The 18,856-nt window shown below is 45.6% G+C and overlaps 2 protein-coding genes across 6 annotated transcripts in view; one reads left to right on the forward strand and one right to left on the reverse strand.

The window, feature by feature from the left end:
• rps15a (ribosomal protein S15a) overlaps positions 1 to 18,856 on the reverse strand; it is a 395,439-nt gene that overhangs the window by 302,153 nt on the left and 74,430 nt on the right. The gene's annotated exons all lie outside the window — the stretch shown is intronic.
• xylt1 (xylosyltransferase I) overlaps positions 387 to 18,856 on the forward strand; it is a 67,797-nt gene continuing 49,327 nt past the window's right edge. The window contains exon 1 of the mRNA XM_084005858.1: positions 387 to 737. Within this exon, the coding sequence (XP_083861984.1) occupies positions 459 to 737 (279 nt within the window). The 5' untranslated portion in view covers positions 387 to 458. The remainder of the gene's footprint in view (positions 738 to 18,856) is intronic.

Genomic DNA, 18,856 nt, shown 5'->3' on the forward strand with positions numbered 1-18,856 from the left:
TAGTAGATCTGGGGACCCAGAATTCCCGGCTACGCCCCTGCCTGTAAACGCCTGCAGGCCCAGTGATACTGCTGCTCTCTGCCTTGTAATAATCTTATTAAGCATCGCAAATTACAACATGTGTAGGTAATTGTCATGATCAGAATCCCCTCTTGGAAGGATGGGCACGAGAGAGAGAGAGAGAGAGAGAGAGAGAGAGAGAGAGAGAGAGAGAGAGAGAGAGAGAGAGAGCAGACAAGGACTGGCGCATCATAGAAATCCTCTCCCCGAGTTTCACCACACGGTGGCCCCGTGCCTCTCCTTTCTCAATGCTCCTCCTCGCCTCCGCCACCATAAGCTCAGCCTCCCTCCTCCTCCTCCTTCTCCTCGTCCTCCCTCCTCTACTTCCACTCCTTCCTCCCGTCGCGCTGCGCAGAGCCACAGACGCTCCTCCAGCTCCGTGCAGCTCCGGTGCGAAGATGGTCGGCGGCTTGTGCGCTCGCAGGTTGGCCCGCCGGTCGCGGTCCGCCCTGATCGCAGCCCTCACGGTGCTGCTGGTCCAGACGCTGATCGTGTGGAACTTCAGCAGCCTCGACTCCGGCGAAGACCGGGAGAACGGAGGCTCCAACGTGCGGGAGAAGAGGGACCGGGTCGCGGGCGACAAAGCCGCTGGCAGCGACTATTTCCAGCACGGGGTCCGGCAGCGGCAGCATCCTCCTCCGCCCGGGAAGGGGACATCTCGCCACATACAGCAGCCGGTAAGACAGATACGCTGCCGATCCATTCGCATCACATCTCCGATGTGTGTGTGTGTGTGTGTGTGTGTGTGTGTGTGTGTGTGTGTGTGTGTGTGTGTGTGTGTGTGTGTGTGTGTGTGAGAGAGAGAGAGAGAGAGAGAGAGAGAGAGAGAGAGAGAGAGAGAGAGAGAGAGAGAGAGAGTCTCGCCGGGGTCGAAGCCCGGAGGGTTTGGGAGGCAGGTCAAAACATCTCCACAGACCAACACACGGCCGGGCCTCCACATGAATTCATGTTGTCGGGAAATGACGGGCTGTCTGAAGCAAGACAGATGCAAGCGAGCCCCCCACCCCCCCCGTTTTTCCTTTTTTCTGACTCCGAGCATCCTCGACTGGATCGGGAACGCAGCCTCCAGTTTAAATGCCAGAGCTAAGTCTGAAATGTGAACTGAGCATGTAGTTCACTTGGGGGGCAGAATGATAGCACGACGGGATGAAATCCTTCCAGAAGATAGCAGAGTCACCGACCGGGGGGTTGCAGCCTCGTACCTGTCACGGTCCATTTGCAATCTGAAGTCACATACAGTAGCCGTGCGGTTCAGCAGAGAGGCCAAATTGGAACATAACCTAATTTGCTGGCTATCTTTGACGAGTGTGCAGAGATTAGGCTCGTCTGTTGTTTGTGAAAACCACAAGCGGTTTTTTATTGCTGCTGGCATCATGAGACTCCGGGGTCAGGATCAGATTTGTGGAGCTGAAGCGAACATGCAGACCCTCATAATGAATACATTGAGTTAAGAGACCGGTTTCATATTGAACCTTTAAGATCCGGCTCCCAGACTCCACTGCTACCCCGGAGGCTGCACAAAGACCAGGTCCTGTATTTGCACAGCCGCTTCCATGCGGCATGTCATTCATTTCCAACGACCTGTTCTTAAAATTCTTCAAAATTGAGCCTCTTGTTCGGCATCGCTCTCTCAAGTAGTTAGGTGGCCCCCCCGAAGGAATTGGACGCATGTTTTCTTTCCTGGCGAGCATGCAGCGCTTTCCCCCCCTTCACAACGCTGCCAGCCATTCAACTACAGCTTCAACCGCCACGCAACTAGTAGATCACTGGCTCTGATGTAGCATGATACAGTGTGGACTCCGTCAGTCACCCGGAGCCGTGCGCTGTATCGTCTGTCTGAAAGGCCGCTTGTATCTACGTCTAGACAGTCGGAGAACCCCCTGAAGAAATATCACTGTGATATCCCTTGAATAGTCCTGCAGGGACTCATAGTTTACATGATCAGACTTTAGGGCAGCGTTAGCGTTTGATAGGATCGCAATAATGCAGTGACATAACAGGAGTTGGGGATCAGTTATGTTCACGCAACGCCCGTCCAAATTGTGTTTCGCTGTTGAAACACACACTGGATCTGCACCCGTGACCTTTCATAACCCATCGCCTCGAGACCCTTCACACGGTCCTGCACGCCCGTCAGTCCCAGCAGCCAGTCAGCTCGCCTGCTGCCTGTCAGTTTGTCAACCAGCTCGGACTATTCGCGTTAAACCCGGCCGCCATGGGCTACATGCATTCCCTCAAATGGTTAATCACTGCATTTTCATTTTTTTTCTCCCCTTGTGGAAGGTGTGTGTGTGTCCAGCCTGAGGGTGACACATAAGCGCCAACTGATGCCATATGAAGCATCAGGCCTGGGAGAGGGGAGAGCGCCTCTTTGATCCAGAATAGAATGAGCCAGAAGCCACAGTGTGACAATAGCAGAACTTGTGAGATATAATTTGTGTTGGATGCAAACATCACGCGTAGCCTCGGATGTGTCATCCAGACGGAGGGGGGGGGCTACAGTTGTCAGTAGTGGTCTCCTGTGGCGTCTCTAGAGGGAAGCAAGGCTTTGGAGACGTGTTCTCCTCGATCCCGGCTTGTTTTTCCACATCTCCGTCACGCCTCGCGTTCTGGACGCGATCGCATGCACGACACTGTGAGCGTCACGTCTCGGCTGCGGCTACCTGTTGAAGTTTTCCCCCCATCCGAAATGTCTCCAGTCTGACGCTATGTAGCATCACAATTATTATTTATAGGTGCTCATTAAGGCATGACGGGTGTGAAAAAGCATTAATGTGCCAGAATTAAAACCCAGTTACTTCCAAAGTGAAGCTTTTAAAAAAAAAAAAAAAAAAAAAAGCGTCTGGCTCCCAACTTCACATCTGGTCGTCAGCAGTTTCTTTCCATCTGCCACTGGTAGTCGTATACTGTCATGATCCCCATGTGCCCAGCGGGGTGTCCGGCTCACACATGTTGTAAAAGTTTCCCTGTTAGTCAGGGGGATTACATGTAGCATTACCTCTCCTGTATACTTCTTTTCCATTGCACACAGTTTCCGTTAATGGTTTCCTACAATGTACATTCACCCCAGGTTTTTTTTTTTTTTTCACAGTACAGTGATAAACATATGCATGACAAGCTGGACCACATAATATCATACATTACATTGTATTATACAGATGTTCGCCACAGTCTTTATTTCCCACCGTGGCGCCCTCCGCTTGCTGCAGATGTAACGAAACGAGCGCCAGCAGATATTTGACTTTAACAGTTTGAGTCTGGCAGATGTTGTACACTGTCAGGACCGCTGAGTTCAGAGAAGCTAAACGTGGGAGGAAATCAGCTTTGTGGAGGTTTCCCCTCATGTCAACCATAAATAGCCTGATATTAATTATGTAACTAGCGGTGGCAACTTGTACTAACCGCCAATCAAATTCTTTGATGCTGTGTTTTCAGGATTTGATGAGAATAAATGAGCTCTCGGATGTTTGGTCACGAGTAACATTAAAAGGACTTTATAGAAATATAAATAACTTGCTGGGATCATTGCTTACATTTTAATCACGTACAGTACAAGTAACAATGCACTCACATGTGTTTTGCATTTGGGAGCCTTGCGGAAATCCATTGTTGCTACCAGTCAGTTCTCCAACCACCACCACCGCCACAACGTGATTCATCCCACTGTGTCCATGCTGACTCACACAAACACCCAAAATGATGTACTGTGCTGCGTGTGCGCAGACGCAGGGAAGCAGGTCCACACAAAAACACCCACCTCCACACACACACACACACACAGAGTTACACACTCGCATCACACTTCCCACATTTCCCCGGTCTGAACATGGGAATAAATCAAGCATTCGGTTTTTGAAGCAGCGGAGCAACGATTTACAATCCGATTTGGATTCTTTGTGTTCGTTCAAATTCATTCAAACTCTTTGGATTCTTTTCTAAAGATCATTTTAAAACAGACGACAGTGTAAAATGATTTAAAGGAGCCTTCTTTGTCCTATTTTTTTTGTTCTTTTCATTCACTTTCTTACAAAACCTCCTCTTTTCCTCACCTTTTCCCCACGTGAGTCAGATTCTCATATTGCATTCCTGGCAGTGGAGTTTTTCCAACTTCCAGCATCATCTCATGTGCCAGTCGCTGTCCGGCCTGGTGTTTGTACATCACAGCAACGGCACTTAAGCCGTGGAAATTGGCAGTTAAATTGGCACTCCCCGAAAAAAATGAATCGTCTGGGAGTGTGGGCCATTCTGCCTTAAACAGACCTTTTGAACACGCATAATTACAGAGCAGAGACACGCGGAACATCTGCCGTGATTGAAAATTTCTAATGTCCTAATCATTATGTCGATGAAGTTTCACTCTGCAAAAACGTGTAATGAGGGGGAAAGTAAAGTACAAGTCCGCTCGTTTTTTCGCAAACGGAGAGCTTCTCTTCTCGAGCGCTGTTAGTCTGGGAGAGAGGTGGGAACGTATTCAGATCTGAGGGAGGAAAGTGTGGCCCCGCAGACTTGAAAGAGATGCATCGAAAACGCCGAGGCACTTTGATGTCGAAGTGCAATTTGTATACACGACATCATCCCTCTTCAAAAACCTGCACCGGAGAAACCTTTTCGTTATTATCACAACGCAGCATACAGTCGTGTTACTCCGCCGAGCTCGATTCCCACTTCCTGCCAAATATCAGCGTCGGTATGGAATCCCAAAACTTCGGACTATGTGTCGTTTTCAGACCGGACGTTCGGGTATCCATGGCAGCTCAAACATCACAACACAGACACTTCCCTGCGAAGCGCTCCTTCAAGCACAGGTGCTGAAAGCACTGCAGGCCTCTTCAGTGTCATATCAGTGTTATCCATTTACAGCACAGGCAGCAGCCCTCTCTCTCTCTCTCTCTCTCTCTCTCTCTCTCTCTCTCTCTCTGTTTCTGCTGCTGACTGTGTGTAAAGTGGAAATAGCCATTAACTATTCAACCAGTGTCCGGATGTTAGAAATACTCACAAATACACAGTTTACTGTCCGTTCTCCTTAATAACACGCTGTACACGTCTGCATGTTTTTCGTGCTTGATGCCTTTGTGTGCCTCATCTATAAAACAACAAAAAAAATACATCATAAGTACCATAATCATCAAGTCCAGTCCACCATTAACACCAATTTAATACACAAGATCATAACCACAAGTTCAGCCCAGCTGTCTCTCCTGCCTGAGAAAATACCCCCCCCCCCCCCCCCTACACACACACACACACACACACACACACACAAAATCTCCCCCTCATCCTCCCATCATCCTCTGTCGCCGTTACAGATGGTTTCATTCCCCAACACATTAATAACGCATCATCCAGATGAATGAAGCTATATAATACCTAGCGTTGCCAATAATCCCATAGGTAAGAGGCTTAGCAGGCAGCCCTGAGAGAGAGACATAGAGAGAGACAGAGAGAGAGCGATAGGACGACGGTGGTGGTGGGGAGCTGAATTAGTTTTATCTGGAGTCGGGTATCCATGTTGATATTAAGTCAGAGCTAAAAGGCTTCACACTCACACACACACACACACACAGACACACAGGTTTGGACTAGACAATCACCATATGGACGGGTTCTTAGGCCAATGGCTCAACTCCCTCGCCGTTTAGTCATTGCAGGGTTATCCCTTTAAAAAGATCTGCTTTTATAATGCGAGATCAGTGCCAACTGCTGTAACACACTGTACTCGGATTACACAACTTTTAATTTATCATCTTCACGTTGAAGGGCTGATTAAAAAGCACATTTAAATAAAAAAACATTTACTCAAAGGACACTTGTAAATTAGACTAATACTTTTTTTTATTGTAGATTTAAGCTTTGATCGGTCTCCTTTTTTAATACAGATTTAGAGATTCATTTTCTGAATATGGGAGAAGTTATATGACTGAAAACCCAGTGGCGTTGTTTCTAAGATACAGTTTTCACACCAACAAATAAATAAATAATGAACTGGCTTGTGAAAACAAAATGTCAGTGTGATTGCCTTTTTATTTTGAAGCTCATGCACACAGCATGCAGTTCTTGTTAGGTGTCTGTGTTTTTGAAGTGGGCGGGCCTTAGTTGAAAAAAGCGCCACCAATCAGAGAAGGTTTTTTTTAATTTTTTTTTATTAAAGTGTGATGGCAATTATGGCGATTGTTTGCACGCACTGTCAAATTCACGCCCACACAATCTTTCTAAACTGAAGTATTGAAAACGTCTTAAATTAAATTACAACTAAAGATAGTTTTCTAAACCTTGATTTTTATTGAGGCACATAATGTCATGCATATTTAATGTTTTCAAGAGATACTCAAAGGAGAGCATCAATTTTCCATGTAGCCAATTTATTGCTACCGTTTAAACAATCTTATGATGTCTTCTACTCTGGAACAGCTTTGTCAAGCCTGAGGAAATAACCCAGATGATGTCATCGTATGATTGGGGTTATCGGGGTTTGGGTTTGAAGACCGTAAAGTTAGAAGTGTGCCTTTTAACCAACTAGGCAGGGTCTATGAATAGACACTCTGGGGAATGGAGATCCACAATTTTTGGATCTTGACCAATAGGGACTGAAGATCAGGATCTCAACCTCCTTTCTTTTTGGATTCCTTCTCTCATAAGACTCCTTTATCGAAGGGCAACGCTAAAATGCTGGAATATGTCTTTAAGAGATGCAGTTTTCAGGGGTTTTATTCAAGAGTAAAAACTTAAATCTGCCTCCATTTCAAACCGTTTATGTTTAATTTGTAATTATGCCTTACAAATCAGAATTTGATCTCACTTATCGGCGAATGCTTTTTCTTAATTCACTGATTCCTCCAGAGCGTGAAACATGAAAATGACTGGAGCTAAAACACAACCTCCGCTCACGCTAATCTTTATTTAGAGCAAGCAGAGGGTGAATCAGCTTTTTTTTAAATGCAGTGTGTTATTGATAATTTTTGGCGATACACGCATTCCGTAGAGCCTTGTACTTTAGCGAGGACGAGGTTTTTTTTTTTTCTTTAATGGAAGATAAGTGAATTTTCTCCTCATGGTGTAATCTGTCAAGCTGGGACGTGATGAGGAGCTGCGCTTGTACATTCCCATCACGTTGGATCAGCTCGTATGGCAGGCGTATATCCTCTCGGTTGCTGATTTCTCAGCCTTTATCACAGTGTGTACTGTAGAGCCTCTATACTGTATCCCCTGCGGCATTCAGTGTGAATCGACTTCTTTAGGGGATCATTAGGCGGTAGAGAGTATGTTTGTCCCTCAACCGTAATGGTCACATCGCAGTGAGAAACACTCGACAGCCCCGTCGCTGGGGGAAGGACACGGCTGATTGCCCACTTCTCTGAAAGCGCTGCAGTGCCGCACCATTGATATGCATGCAACATGCTGATCCACATGTAACACCCAAATGCACATGGACATGTAATCGCACCCACACAGGCTAAAGACACTGAGCACAAGCCACTGCCTCGCTATCTCCTCCTCAACACTCTGCACGCTAATCCCCGTGTATTGTGTTATTCTAATAAGACAGGGGAGTTTGTGACAGAAGCAGAAACGAGGAAACGCGGCCGTGTGGCGAGGACGCGGGGTGACGACTTGTCGACTGGGTAGAGATAGGGGTGATCCGGCCCTGTCAGGGAAAGCTTTTGTCCTTCTGGTCCTGTGGAGCAAGAGGAGAGGAACTGACAGCGGCGCTTTTCTTCTTCCTCCTCCTCCTCCTCCTCCTCTCCTTTTTTTTCTTCTTCTCACTACTGGAGCTGAATGCCAACAGCCCAGAAGACGTGTCTCTATCTGTGATTAAGAGAGAAAGTGAGAGGAGAAAGAAAGAGGGAGAGAGATCGAGACAGGCAGAGAAAGAGAGACAGAGGAAAGCCAGAAGAAGAAATGTTGGGGGGGGGGGAAGATAAACGTCTCATCCCCTCTACAAATCCGACGTCGAGTCAAATCCCAGCGTAATCCTCGGGAGAACCCAGTTAGGGTTGAAGGCTTGTTAGTGGAGCAAAGACTGTGTGGTTGGAGACCATTTCTTGGAAACTAACCTGAGTCCAAATGGCCTCCAAAGCGTGCAGGGATCAGGTCTGTAATGTTCCCTTCAGTTGGTGAAGTTTAGGTTTTAGAGGTAAAGCTGACGCCGAGACACTGAATCAAGCTGATTTTATTAACCATCTCTAAGTAGAAGCTCCGATTTAAGAATCCAACCAGTAATCCCACTACTCCACTGCTACAGGTGTGTAGGTTTAATGGTTCACACCTGATACTTCGGCCTGGTGCTTCTTTGTGTTGTCCACATCTGGCTGATGATGCAGCGTATAGGAAACTGTCATTTACTATCTGATCAGACAGTTCATGTTCCTGTCTGAATAACGTGTGTTTGGACAACATTTGACATTTAAGGCTTTTGAATATCGCTGAAAAGCATATTGACATTTCTTGAAGACGTCATTTTGATATCGGTACCAGCATGTGAACCGAACTTTCCAATAAAAGCCCACAGGTTCACTCACAATGTGGCGTGAGCCGATAAGGTACAGTATCTCATAAACATTTGGAGGTTTATTACAACTTTCAAACCTGCATTGTTATTATTTTTTTGTATCCTTCCAGCGGTGCATAAAAACGCACACTAAAAAAACAACACGGACGTATCGTGACCTTATAAAGATTCGGTTAACGAGCTGTTTGCAACGAGCGGCTCACTCACACACGCAGAAGTTACGGAGCTGCATTAGCATTCGTTTGACTGGGGCTTCCGACAACCTGATGAATATTCACTCTCCTCGGTGAGCGACTGAACCGAAGTAGTGAAGCTGTGGCACGTAAAGCTACAAGCGACGCCTTTTATGTTCCTCACAGTCGTTTCATCCATTGTTTATGTAGAAACACTGATAAAGCCATCTAAAAGGATGATTAGAATACCTTAATTTTTGCAGAGGTCGCCACAGATTTACCACATATTTCACCCGTTACATACTCATGACAGTTAATAGGGCATTGTGTGTGTTTAAGGTCAAGGTCATGTTGAATGATCCCCCTGGTGAGAGGTCAGTGAAGCGGTTGCCTTTGCCTCAAGGCAGCCGCTATACGGGATGTCGGAGAGGTACGTGGGGAGTACACACCTGCATGCAGCCACACAAACACACACACACACTCCCACGCCCTCGCCAGCGTCCCCTCGGTGCTAAAGGTGCACACCTACAGAATGCATAAACTCATAAAACACCTCTTCCTTCCCGCATCTCCCAAAAAAAATCACTCACCCACACCCACACACACACACATGCTTGCACGTACATGAAGGCCTCCATCTCCCGGCTCCGAGCACAGTTTGAGAGTCAATAAAATGATAAAGACTCGAATGAATCGCTGCTCTTCAGTATTCATGTTAAACTGCCGGGACCAGCCGGAGACCTCGTGCTCGTTAACCACACAGGTGTTTAGATCCCGTCTGCCCGCGCACACCTGGAGGGCGGAGCCTTAACGCGGACGCACGCATCGACGCATGTCGCCTCGACTGCTTCCTCGAGCCTCTTCATCCACTCCTCCACTCCCCGGTCGTTCCGTCTCGTGCCTCTTCTCCTCCTTCTTCCTCCCGTCTTGAGTGGCGACGTCTCGCTGCGCCGCTGAGTCACTCGCTGGTCCTCCAGACGCCGCAGGCTTCCCAAATCAGCCTCAACGAGGAGCCCAGCGGAGGCGGCCGCTGCCGGGGAGAGATTGCGCTGTAATTGAGCTGCGTGATAATAATACGTTCTTCCGTCTGATTTCCTACCAGCGGTGAATCATCAACACCATCATCATCGTGCCATCACATCAGCAACGCTCGGCAGACGCTTCCAGAGTTGACCCGCTCTTTCACTCCATTCGCTCTCTCTCTCTCTCTCTCTCTCTCTCTCTCTCTCTCGTCAATTGCACTCGTTCCACTTATTTTATTCCCATTTCCTCTCTCTTTCACTTTTCTCACGCTCCGTCCTCGCCGCTACTCGCTCCGCTCATCAACCACCATTCGTGTTGCCGTTCCATTTGATTGGATGGCGTGCCTCAGAGGTATACAGAAATTACAATGTAGGGGAAAAAAAGTGTGTATGTGAGTGCATAGACGGGGGGGGGGGGAGAAGATAATTAGGATGGGTGATTATGTGAGCACAATGTCAAATGCCTTATTGCTACGTACTTAAGGCATGCATGCTTCTATGGAAGGAAGCTTCATCATTCTTTTCATAAGTGATCTGAACACAATTTCAAGTGTGTGTTTCAACATAATCTCTTGTTGAGTGATTCCCTCATACATATATACCTTCCTACCTATACGTATACCTACCCTCAATGGCATTTGCATTTAAAGGTGAGGGAATGTGGGTGCATGTTCATTTACGTGTGACAAAAAAGGATGCGAAAGTGAAATTTGTAGCAAATACTGGGAAGTTGGTAAAGTTTTAAAGAAAACTGTGTGAAGGGGAAAAGACTGAGACTCCGAGACACACGGACTCAGATGTAAAGAGAAAAGAAGTTAAAAAAGAAGAGAATGTTTGCCAAGATTGTTTTAGGGACAGTGTGTGTGTGTGTGAGTGTGTGTGTGTGTGTGTGTGTGTGTGTGTGTGTGTGTGTGTGTGTGTGTGTGTGTGTGTGTGTGTGTGTGTGTGTGTGTCTGTGCTACTAGTATGAGGGGAGTTTATACATGGCTTTCAGTGCTTTAACCATCCTCATGAGAATTACCTTTCCATAGAAGAGAACCATTAGGAAAATCATTGACTGCTTATTGGTGTCAGCACTCTATTTGTGTGTGTGTGTGTGTGTGTGTGTGTGTGTGTGTGTGAGGGAAAGAGAGAGAGAGCTCAAACAAAGAACAATACCTTCTTTTTTCTCACTCTCTCCCTCCAAATGGCTCGTCTAGCTTTAAGGAGGGGGTAAGGGGTTTTTATTTTTACTTCTCTCTTTGTCCTCAAAATTCTTAACTGCTGTGAGTGAAATCCATTTTACTCTGGCATATCGGGTCTCCAACAATCATTTTATGTAACTCTCACTTTATCCACGGGTTAAAAGGAAGTAGGTCTCACTTCAGACCGTTAACTTTCATACCTGGTTTGCTGAGATAATCTGGACAGAGCTTGACTGCTTCTTCAGAGCTGAAATGTGAGTACACCAACCACATGCCATACACACACATGCACAATAGCAGCAAGTTGCTGCTGCACAGATGTGTGAAGTGTTGTTTATTAATATTAGCCTCCTGCACAAAAGCACATGTTCCAGAGGTGTATATACTGTAGTATGCAGACTTAATTGTCTCAACTGCTGAGAAAGAGATTCGGTCAGGGCAATTATCATTCAGCCCGGGCACATCTGGTTTGCTTAGCGCTCTATTTGCCTAAAAGACGCAAACGACTGCAATTTAACAGCAATAGAGGAAGACTGTTAATGAGTTGGTAACTATTTGCCTGATGTGTGTTTGTTGCTCTAAGGTGTTAAGAATAATCAAAGGAATATGACTCTATTTCCACTGGCATTAAGTCCAGTGGCAGCAATGGAGATTAATGAGCATGAGGATTAGCTTCTCAAACTATAGTGTTTTTCATTCTCACTTTTCCCCCTGGGGATACAGTTTCTATATTACTTTTGCTGAAATGATTCCATTTGATACCTGGCGGGGAGGTTGGTGGTTATAGTGGTGCCTGGCAACAGTAGCAAGAAAATGCACAGTTAAGACGAGGCAGCTACATTGTTACATTCACATTTAGTTCTCATTAAAAGAACAGTTGAATATTGGTTTATCAGAGTGCTTTAGAGGTGCTGGGAGGTGGATTGTGTTGTCTTTGGACGGAGCCAGGCGGCTACTGTAGCTATTTCCAGTCTTTATGCTAAGCTAAGCTAACCGACTGCGGGCTCCATCATCCAGATGTAAACGTGATATCTCATGTGATATTGATTGATTGCTGGTTTGGATCGTATTCGGGATGTGGGATTCTTAAAGAGCACAGGCAACCCTGATTTTTGCCATTCATATCCCCAAATAGAGGATTATGTCATCAGAACCGACATTACCGGTGTTGTCTTTTTCACATGGTTTATTATGATATTTTTGTTGTTATGATATTTTTGATGCACCTGCACACATAAACAGACAGAGTGAGATATTATCCAGATTTCTATAAAACAGAATACCATTTGAAGTGTGAGTCATGGAATTGTAGATGCTCAAACTTTTATTATTTTATTTTATTATACTGAGCTGCATCTGCTAACGAAGATCTCACGATGCTGTGAAAAGCTAACGAATAAACCAGGAAGTGGACTTTGACCTCGGATTGCTTTGTAAACAGGATATGATATTTATAAGTGTAACATGTAGACAGGATAGACAAAGCAAACCCAATCATAACTTGGATACTGCACTGCAGGTAAACGTACTTGGTGAGTAGGCCTTTATATTAACTTATTTACATCTACGTAAATCCACATTCTGTGATACCGATTCCAACACCTGAACTTATCGGCCGAGTGCCAATCTGATATAATTGCACGAAAAACAAAAGTTAAGCGGCTCATAATTCTCTCTCGAATATGTATTTCATGTTGCTGTGCATCTCCTTCAAACTACAGAATTCAATCAAGTGTCTTGCCAAAAACATGAAAGTGTTCAAATGTAATCTTGTGAAATTTCAAGTTAACATTATTATAAATTTCCCTTTGCCTAATAGTATAGGAACACATTATAATGAAACTCAATGTATAGCCTCATGAACTGGACCATACCCGCATGTTCGGCTGTATCCGAGGCATTTTCACGTAGCAAAGCAGAAGCATTTACACCACTGACACCAAGGCAAATTCCTTTTCATTAATTTCACTTTAAATAAACGAGCAGGAGCATAACCCGTATGAGATGCTACTGTATTATACATGCTGACTTATAAATGTGTGTGTTTAGTGTCACTGATCCCTGAGATGAAACTGTCTCCAGCAGGGTCCGTGCATGCCTACTATATCTATATCTATCTTATTTTTAATGAATGATAGCCAGTGGCTCTACACACTCGGTGTGTGTGTGTGTGTGTGTGTGTGTGTGTGTGTACACGTATAGAAGAGGGGTGCCTGTGTGGAGACGTGCTCGCTGCATTGAACATCATAGGTCAGGGAAGGTGATTGTCCATCTCTCGCTCGTGCGTGTGTGTGTGTGTGTGTGTGTGTGTGTGTGTTGTGCTCCACATGGTGCCCCGGCCTGCAGCGGGGCCTGATGATTCAGAGGACACGGGCAGCATGACGTGCACTGTCTTTGACCCTTCTCTGGAGCAGCTGTTAATCTAACGCTGCAGCTGTGTGTTTGTCGATACCGTCGTGTTGTGCTGATGAGGGGAGACGCCCGTGAAAGTGGGACTAAATATGTATGTTATACTATTAGCATGCACTCGTTCGGAGCGATATGTACATGTTTGTGTGCTTTTCATATCAGTGTAGAGCCGTGTGTCTTAAGCACCTGCTGGGACACCCCAGGTCCTCTGCACGCTTGTCCCCCCCTTTGGCTCCCAGGGGGATTTTTTTTGTGGGGATATGCTGACAAATTGATGCATGCCGGACTGGCTAAGTGCCCCTTCTGTGGCTGGCACCAGCCACAAACGTACTCTGAATACCAAGTGATGGCCGGGAGCACTTTTCTGTGTCTTTTGTTTCCGCAAAACTCGCACACATGCAAACAATATGACATCATCCAGCATTTCCAGAATTTCAGATGGGCCCAGCTTGAGGGAAAAAGCCCCAAAATCCAGCCTAAAATCTGGATCAAAAAACCTAATCCTCAACTCTGGGGGATCCGATGTGAGTCGCTGCGGGGTCTGGCTATCGGCCATCGCTCCATTCCTAATTTCCCCCTCTCTTTCTCTCCCTTTTCTCTCTCGCAAGCCAGCTCTCTCAAATTTTGGACAGCTGTTTCACACTGTGAAAAGAAGGGAAAGTAGCTTTAATTTTGCCAGTAATGCCTCAGTCTGTGCATCTGCTGTGTCGGAGTGATTAGCGCAGCAGAAGCTGTCTTTACTATAGTGACAAGCCCATATGGTTCCCGTATGTACAAGTAAGCAGTGGGCTTGATCTGTCACTTTGTATTAGAATTTGTTTTACATGGTAATATAATCATTAAATCTCCCCACGATAGAGGGAGCGGGGAGAACGTTTGTGTCTGATTGTATGCTTACGTGATTGTCGTTGAGTTGAGTTAACTCCTAAACCAAGAGTCTGTGAGGTTCTGAGAAGTCAGACGTCAATGTAGAGAGCTCCGAGGTAGTCCAAATGTGTGTGTGTGTGTGTGTGTGTGTGTGTGTGTGTGTGTGTGTGTGTGTGTTTGGGGGGGATATTGGCTAGTGATTTGGTAAATGTGTGATAAATTAGATGTAACAGTGGGGCACTCTTCAGCCACACTCCCTGACATGCACGCACACACACACACACACACACACACACACACACACACACACACACACACGCGCACACACGCGCGCACACACACACACACACACACACACACACACAAACAAATGCATACAGACAAAGCACACTTTGCATTCACACTGAACCCATTGAACCTCAGCTATCCCCATGCTCCATATTAAAGGTACTCCTCACTGCAACACGCACACACACACACGCACTCACGCACACGCACACAGAGGGGGCTCTGTATGGCTCCTTTCCCCCTCAGACAGAGGGAGTTTAGCTCCAGTCTGGATTAGGTTTGCCAAACAGTGCAACACTGTAGCCGGCTAGCCGTGCCTTCAGCTTCCAGGCTTTGAGCAGCACCAATAATCATCTCGCCTCCGCCACTTGTGCCAAGGTTAACCATATAATTACTGCACTCATCTGGCCGAATCTCTCCTCAGTGTGGCACAGAGGCATGAGCCTGCGGTTGCCGAGCGCTGCGAGCGCACAAAACTACAAGGCTAGAGCTCAGCCCTCGCAGCCCCTCAGTGCAGCGTGGCGGAGATAGAGCCGACTCTCTCAGCTTATCGTTCTCAGGAGGTCATGGATTAGCAACTCTTGGACCTTGTAGTTATGACTCATTCTCAAGCGCCGAGCGCAGTCATCAAACCAGCGTGAATCGCTCCGAGTTGTGGTAGGAAAGTCTGCTTGGTGGTGGTGGGACTGTGGTGGAACTGGATCTTACTGGCATTCCTCTGGAAGAGTCATTCCTCTAGACTAGCACAGGAAAGGGAGCCAGACAGACTGAGGAAGCGAATGAATGGTTTTTTTTTTGGGAGAATGAAGCAGTCATGCATTTGCATGCCTTACGTGTATACAGCACATGTGTATGGATGATAAAACATTCCCCCGGCTACTGCCCCATAGCAGGAAAAGAGGGAGACATAACCCCCGGGGGAAATATTTAAAATCAAATGTCATTCATGAAACATGTGGACTTCCTCAGCTTTATGTTTGTTCCCCCCCTGCATTGTACCATTGATTAACAGTGGAAGTGTCAAGAATATAAGAGCTACAAAAACTTGATAGTGTCAACTAAATAAATAATGTATTCATCACCTCCTTTCATCTCCACCTCTCTGCTAGATGTCAGTGTCTCATCAGCTTCGTCCAGAAAGACAAAACCCACACACCCTTCACAGTATTAGAAGGTTATATAATTATTATAGGAATCAATTTTCATCAGGTTTTTTTTTTCAAATTTCACTTTTTTCTGTTCCATTTACTTTTACATAAGAGCAGTTAAACCATCTGTCAACTGCTGCAAAGATCTTTTATTTTCATTATCAGTTAATTCGTTGATAGTTTGGTCTACAAAATGTAAACATTTTAACAATTGTTTGCTATGTCAGTGCGGACAGCATGTCCAAACCCCTGTCTGCCATGACAGGAAGAGAAAGAAGAACTTATTTATCAATCCCCTCGAGCAAATTCAATTTGGCATCACACCGGGAACCGGTCCAAAGTCCCTACCGATTGGTCCGTGCTGCACCCTCCAGTTTCCACACCGAGCTAACGGCAGGGCTATTCAACTATATTGTTCAGGACCACATTTTCTGAAAGTTATTGTCCCACTCGACCTCTTTCTGGCACCAAAAATTAACGCTTTTTTGTCTTTTTGCCAATTTGTCTTTATTCGGTAGCATTTCTGACACACACTCCAGATGTTACACATATTTTTCCTAAAAAAGAAATAATACAGATCTATATTATTAATGCTGAGCGCCTGGATATGTTTTAAAAAGGGGGACTAAATATGAGGGATACTAAACAAATGTAATTTAAAACACATTTCCTGCCACTCTACACCACCTACACTTTTTATTAGTTAGATTGAGACTGCCATAAAAAAAAACAAGTTCTCATCAAGAATAATGTATTGACATATCGTTTCTGAGCCACATGCATACACATGTGTTAGCTGAGAGGTGGAGAATATATACTAGATAATAGATTTGTGTATTTTTCCCACTTTCACCCTGCTGATCTAAATAACTTGCTGCCGCTCTGCCTCGTCTGTTCTATGATCCGGATCATAGATATAGAAAAGCATCTTTTAAAATCACAATCAGTTATTCAATTGTCTTTCACTGTGTTGGAAAATGATTTTTCTCTTTCTTCAGGTTTGAAATTGCATTTCTCTGGACCGATAAGACAGCTTGATTGGTGGGTCGCAGAGTAATTGCGGCATATCTACACGCAGGAAATCATTCGCAATACGAGAAGCAGCGGTTCGGTGATGCCAGCGTGTTGTTGTCGTGGCGATGCTCCTCACCTCTCTCCCTTCTGTTTCTAGTTAGTTTGATTGGTGCAACTGACACACAGGGTGCATTGAATCCCTTGCTTCAAGTCACAAAGACCACGGCTGATACATAAGTAAACGTAGACTGTGTTTGAAGGCCGAAAGGATCCAGACAAACATCAGCAGCATGGATAATAAAGTCAGAATAGAGCCAGTGGTGCCGTACGAACCACCCAAACTCCAGGCGATGGTCGGTCAAAGACATTCAACGGCCGCCAACAGTCGTAAAAGAGAATTGCAACCAGAAAGCTGCCTCGGTTGTGAGTTAGACCCCCTCAGCAAAGCACTTAAGTCATAGTAAATGTCCTGCTGTGCCAATGGAAAACGTGTAAAAGATTTTGCCTTGTCAGACACTTTGTAGAAAAGTAATTTCCTCTTGTTTCTATTGAGGCTGGAGATAAGCCAGGACTCCTGGCACACCGAGGAGCAATTTACAGATTATACACACTTCTGTTGTAGGAGAGAACACACACACACACACACACACACACACACACACACACATACACAGATAATTTGTCAGCTGGCATCAGGCAGAACATATGCACATCTTAAAGTTGACAGGAGCGCTTCGCGGTTCCGTTTTTACAAATCCTTTAATTTCTTACAGAGAGACTAAAAAGAGAGTTATTTCTTTACACTGCCATTTATTTAATTCCACGATTCAATTATGTATTTACCTCTGCAGTGTTTAAACGTGGCAGCTGCAGGATTTGGTCTGGGGGGGGGGGGGGGGGGGGGGGGGGGACCCACCCTACATCATTAGTAAGATAACCCGCAGAGCAAAACCGACAATTGCAAGAAAAAAAAGGAAAGGAAGGCAGAGAAGGAGAGACGGAGGAGGCAAATGACAAACATGATGAAATAAAAGTTTTTTGGAATAACGCTGCGTGGGAGGAGATTTGGAGTGACCTAATTAAAATGTTGGAATCCTGAGAGGAATAAATTAAGAAAATGTCAGTTAGGCTGAGCCGGAGGAGGAGAGATTAAGAGGCGCAAGCTCGAATACTGTCTTAATTCTGCTCTCTTTTTATCGCTGCTGCATGGAACATTGGTCTTTAACAACAACACAGCGAGTCGGTTTTGCCCGGGTTTTAACCGTTGAAGTACATGTGGAGAGTTTGCAGTGACACACGTGAAAAGAAAAGGGATGGCGTACAAAGTTGGGAAAGTTTTGAGCTTGATGTGTCACATTAAAAAAATGAAAAAAGTCAGATAGTCTGTAGTCTGACACAGCTGATGTGCTATTCTTCAGACTTCCTGGGGAATCTTTGAAATGAAAATGGAAATCGGAGTATTAGAAAGAAAGAGAGCGACAGGAAGCTGCAGAACTTCATCAAAAAATAGTCCCACCTTGCAATTTAAGCAGCTTAAGGTTTTTCCACATCATTACTGCACGGCAGCGACGTGAAAGCCACTGGTCTATAAGCATCATGTAGCTCAAGCTTCCTCGCTGACTTCCACCAGCCGTCCCGGATACATTTCCCCCTGTGGGCAAGCTCCATATGGGGCCAACATGTTTCTGCTGTGCTGGCCAGGACGGGGCCATATGGATGCCGTCGGACTGCGTGTTGTATCGGGGCGGATGACGCCGATGGCAACATGTCGATTGTCAAAATGGAGGAGAGAAGAGATGGGATGAACAACGAGAGAGAGGAGGAGGACGGAAGGACAGCTGGCATCGAGGCTGGTGTTGAGCTAAGGATGGCTAAGTGACGTGTTGACAAGAGACAGATAAGAAGACTCCACGGAACAAAGATGAAAAAGGCAAAAAAAAAATAGATCAGTGGGCCTCTGATGCCAGTGTGCTTAAGTGTAGATATTTGATTCAACTTCCCTTTGAAGTTATCCATGGAAATAACACCATGTGGCATGCATGAATTTCAGCATTGGATGAAAAAAAAGAAGAAGATCCGGTCTGGTGCAGCATCCCTAATGCTGAGCCTTCACAGTCCACATCGACTTGAGCAGCCGCAGCATTTTTTTGTGCACATTTGTCTGTGCAGAAAGCACTCCGTTTAC

Source organism: Eutrigla gurnardus (assembly GCF_963514095.1).
Source record: "Eutrigla gurnardus genome assembly, chromosome: 3".
NCBI lineage: Eukaryota > Metazoa > Chordata > Actinopteri > Perciformes > Triglidae > Eutrigla > Eutrigla gurnardus.